Source organism: Macrobrachium rosenbergii, chromosome 59, assembly GCF_040412425.1.
Source record: "Macrobrachium rosenbergii isolate ZJJX-2024 chromosome 59, ASM4041242v1, whole genome shotgun sequence".
Lineage (NCBI taxonomy): Eukaryota > Metazoa > Arthropoda > Malacostraca > Decapoda > Palaemonidae > Macrobrachium > Macrobrachium rosenbergii.
Window position 1 is genome coordinate 9038375 of NC_089799.1, and position 5000 is coordinate 9043374.

Here is a 5000-nt window from a genome sequence, read left to right on the forward strand (position 1 = left end):
TCAGACTAGGTCTAGGGATGGCTTCTCTCTCTCTCTCTCTCTCTCTCACTACCCTTGAGGTAAGTGTTCTCTTCAATAAATATCTTGAGATGGATAGCACCAAGGAGGAATTCATCCTGTAGATGACATAGTAGAAATAAATAGGCAAATAGAGAGAGAAAATGAAAGCCAAGATAGAGAAAGTTCTTTAGTAAAATCCTACGAGGGGGAGTATCTTCTCAACAACTTCACAAAGTTGAGCTTCAAAGCAATGTCGCCACTTAGGAATGACCAAAAGTATGGCAAACTAAGGAGCAGTTAGTCGAACTGATTCTGAGAACTCACCAGCTGAGAGATACCGACAATGCCCCTGATCGACAAGTAAATCCATCGCCCGACGCCATCGGTCAAATTTTTCGTGAAATAGAAGACATAAAAGGAAAGCTGGCTGCAAAAAGGATTCAGAAATACACGAACTAAATATCCTGCTCAAGACTGCTCATGTAACTATAAATAGGCTAAATGATAGAATTTCCACGTTGGAAGAAAATTTGCCAGAGATCAACAAATCAATCATTGTCGGTGGAAAATGAAGAGACACTTCTCATTGGAGACGAAAATCGCGTGATGTGCGCCCATCTGATCTAGGAGACAACTGCACAGTGAAAACGATTAGGGACACCACTATGGATCTCGCAGGATGCTGGGTAAGCGAGAAGCATTATTTACTGCGGTACTAATGACCTCATTGAAAAGATGGACATAAATCATATATTGGATGACCTAGGATCATTCACGTCGGAACTGAAGCGCAAAAAAGAGGACATCGATTTATATGTATGTGAACTCGTGCCCTGTCTGAAAAGTGACCTGGATGACACGATTAACTTGTATAATAACAAGCTTAGGGAATGGTGTTCCGTTAACGGAGTACACCTCGTTAAAACCAACTTGAGTTTCAGGTTGGGCACTGGTGAAGTTGATGATATGTGCTTCGATAATCAAGTGGAATCAGATTCCGTCCTGAATAGGTATGGTGTCATTCGATTACTGTCGGTCATCAATAAACAGTGTAGCTTCCTGAAACTGAGTAGTAGTGCGAAAACCTGCACACAAACAGTCAAGACTTTTGATCATCACGATTCGGAATCTCAACCCGCATCAGAAACAGTCACTTTTATAATCAAAGGACGTTTAAATCGGAGCAGGTCAGAAAACAAATACACCCCACTACCCTCCTAGGCCCATTAGACAAAATGACAGAGCTCATAGTAGACCTCAATATACGGATTCGCCTCACCAAACACTCGCTGGACGTGACTCTCGATACGACAATACTCAAACAAACAATATTTACAAAGAGGTTGTTACAATTGTGGGGAATATAACCATAGACAGTCAATTGCCGTTATGACCATAGAATCAAATGTAACAGTTGTTATAACTATGGCCAAAGAGTCGCTTGTGCAATGTCATCAACGATTATTAGGTCAGAGGCCACGAAGAAAGTGCCGACAGCTCTACAAGGTTCGGGCCTGATAAAGTGAACCTCTAACAATCAAGTGTTTAAACGCTCAGTCATTGCTTTGTCATTTTGAAGCAATAGAGTATATGTTGCAGGAAGAGGATATTGATATTTTATGCATATGTGAGACGTGGCTTGACCCATCATTGGATGATAAATTTATTAAAATTCTTAAATATAATGTTGTCAGATGTGATGCTGGACGAGGCTCAGGAGTGTGTGTGTACATTCGAGAAAAATCTGACCTTCTCAAAATTGGATAACACAGAGACGGAAGGTTCTGAGGGGATTGAGGATGTGTGGCTGCAAGTTCAACATAGGAAGTTTTCCTTCTTTCATAATCGGCTGTATATACCGACACCTAAGGCACCTGCGGCTTCCTTTTCATACTTGACGAACGTTTTTAAAAACATGTGTCTGAAAAATAAGTCTATTTTTATCTTGGGTGACTTAAATGATAACCTTTTAGCGAAGGAAACCATGTTTCCAGAATTTTTAAGAGTTTGGACCTGAAGCAAGTCATTGACAAACCCACAAGAATAACTGAGAGGTCTTCTACCTTGTTGGATGTTGCCGTTACAAATAAACCGGAGATGATAGTGAAAAGTGATGTCACGCCTAGCACTATAGCAGATCATGAAATAATATCCATTATCGTAAATGTCAGGAAGCCCAAACCTCAACCGGAAATAAGAACGTTCAGAAGCCACAAAAACTATGACGCAAATATACCCTGTGACATGTTGATGAGTAGAGTTCAATTTTGAACGCCATACTTAATACTGATGACGTCAACATTCAAGTGGGTATCCTCACGGATGTTTTCAGTGGTTGCCTTGATCAATGCGCCCCGGTTGTAACGGCTGAAAATAACTCGTCCCTTTGCCCTTGGATTGATGATAACCTAAAAAGTGTTTAATAGAAAAAGAATTACAATTTAAACTCAAAATCGACAGGGCTAACCAAGTTTTAAATAATCAATTCAAAGAGACTAAGAAACAAGTGGAACATTGCCTACGCACAGCTAAGAAGAACCATTTTAGAAAACGAGTTTAATAAGAATAAAGGCAACAGTAAAGCTATATGGCAGGTATTTGGAAACATGATCCTGGCTTCAGAACACAGGGAAAATAATAATCGAACTCTTGATGACCCTCTTAAGGCAGCGGAGGAGTTTAATCAGTATTTTGCCACTGTAGGAGAAACAGCTTTTAGAAAATCCCAAGGTTTTGTGGAAATTGAAACAGAGCACGAAGACAGAGTCATTAACAATGTTCAACCTTTTACCAAATATCCCTGAGTTTCGACCTCAACCTGTGGACGTTCACACAGTTGTTTTAGCATTCAAAAGAGCTACGTGAAACAAATTCGTATGGTTCAGACGGCATTCCATATAAATACTTAAAAGATTCCCTTCCTGTTTGATCTTCTATATTACGGTTATCCTAAATACGTCCATTGTTACCAGGCTTGTTCCCGAAACTTTGGAAACACCCTCATGTCATTCCCTTGTTCAAGGGTGGCGATGCCGACGAGTGGGGAATTATCGTCCCATTTCATTACTCCCAATTTTGTCAAAACTCTTGGAAAAAATCGTTGCCAGCCAGCTTATATTCTTTTTGGAGAGTAACAAATTACTGGCAAACAGCCAGCACGGCTTTAGAGCTCGTTTATCAACGGAAACCGCGCTTATGCAAGTTAATGAGCAAATATACGAAAACATCGACAACCAGAAGATATCACTCCTCTTACTACTCGACCTTTCCAAAGCCTTCGATAGTGTGTCACACCCAATACTCGTACACAAATGTAAACAACTGCACATCGACGAGTTTTTGGTTTAAGGACTACTAACGGACCGAGTTCAGTCAGTACGAATAGGCTCAGTTTTATCATCTCCTCAGGTGTGGGTTACGGTGTACCACAAGGATCAATCTTAGGCCCTATACTTTTCCTGGTTTATATTAACGATATGGCAAAGGCATTCAGTAAATATCTTTTAATCCAGTATGCAGATGATTCTCGATATTACTATCTGGAAAGATTAATGATCTTCAAGTTTACTCAATCAAGCTGAAATCGCTCTAAAAGAAGCAAAAACATATTTTCAAAGAGAGCCTCGATGGCTCAGTCGGTTACAGCAGCAGCTTCGGACTTCGTAGTGGTCTGTGGCGCGGTTCAATCCCGCAAGCCGGCTGATCAGAGGGCAGACACTTTGCTATCGTGTAGACATCCCGGGATTATATATGTAATCAACGGATAGGTTTGTAAAAAGCAAATGGATGTTACAGACTAAATACACACACAAACAAAGCCACTACAACACCTTCTAAAAACACCAACAAACATCTCACGTCTCGAACTCTCGCCAACCCGCGCAATAACTTCTCGCTGGGAAGAAAAGGCGTTAATGAGAAAATATACGTACCGGGTCTAAGCGATGTCAGGCAGGGCAGCATCCACAGGTCTACCAAAGCTAAATCAAAAGTCCTTCAAAAGAAGGCATCGTGCTTACCCCATACAAAATGGGAATAAAGCACGTTAAAAAAAAAACTTAAATGTTAATGTGAATAAGACCAATGTATATTTATAGGATCACGCCAGTTAATAAATAAAATACCTTCTAACGCAACAATACTTTTTGATGAGACACATATCAAAATATGCATCTCAAACTGTCAAAAACCTAGGCGTACTTATGGATCAATATATGTTATTCGAACCACATCAATCACGTGATAAAAAAGTAAATGGTGTCTTATTCTTCCTCAATCGCATAAAATAGATTCGATAAAACATCTCGCCTAACAGTAGTAGAGTCGTTAGTCTTGGGCGTCATCAATTATTGTAGCAAGATCTAAGGAATGACGACCAAAGAGCAAAATAGACCGGGTTCAGAAGGCTCAGAATTTTGCAGCTAAATAGCTTATGGTGGAGCGAAAAATATGATCATGTGACACCAATCCTTAAGGAGCTACAATGGATGAATATCGAAACTAAAATACTTTTTCGACTTCTGTTTGTTTGTATATAAAATTTGCAATCATTTAGTTCCCGACTGGCTTTTTAAGTTTCCTACTGTGGGCGATGTACAAGGAAGACCCACTCGTCAGTCGAGCGACCTCTTTGTAAGACGAACAACTACTGACATGGAGCTAAATCAATATCGATTAAAGGACCAAGGGTCTGGAACAATATTCCAACTAATATAAAGAATGCGCCTTCAAGTAAGCTTTTCAAAAGATTTTGAAATCATACCTCCTTGAAAATAAATTACAATAAGACTAATTAAACTAGAATTTATTTATAACAAGTGGCTTGCTTTTCTCCTGATTTTTAGTCTTGACCGGCGTTTTTTGCTTGGTTTTATCGTGCTGTGTTTTGTTATGGGTCTCACTAATCTACCTTGTAACTGGAATAGTACTTACGTACTCAGATTTTTTACGATCTTGAGACCTTGTTAGATGTACTTTTTAAAGAAGGAAGAGCAGTATGT

At 39.6% G+C, this 5000-nt stretch overlaps 1 protein-coding gene across 1 annotated transcript in view; it reads left to right on the forward strand.

Moving 5' to 3' along the window:
* The window catches only part of LOC136837450 (uncharacterized), a 12584-nt gene extending 9780 nt beyond the window's left edge, over positions 1–2804 (forward strand). The window contains exon 3 of the mRNA XM_067102228.1: positions 2595–2804. Within this exon, the coding sequence (XP_066958329.1) occupies positions 2595–2804 (210 nt within the window). The remainder of the gene's footprint in view (positions 1–2594) is intronic.
* Positions 2805–5000: the final 2196 nt, after the last annotated feature.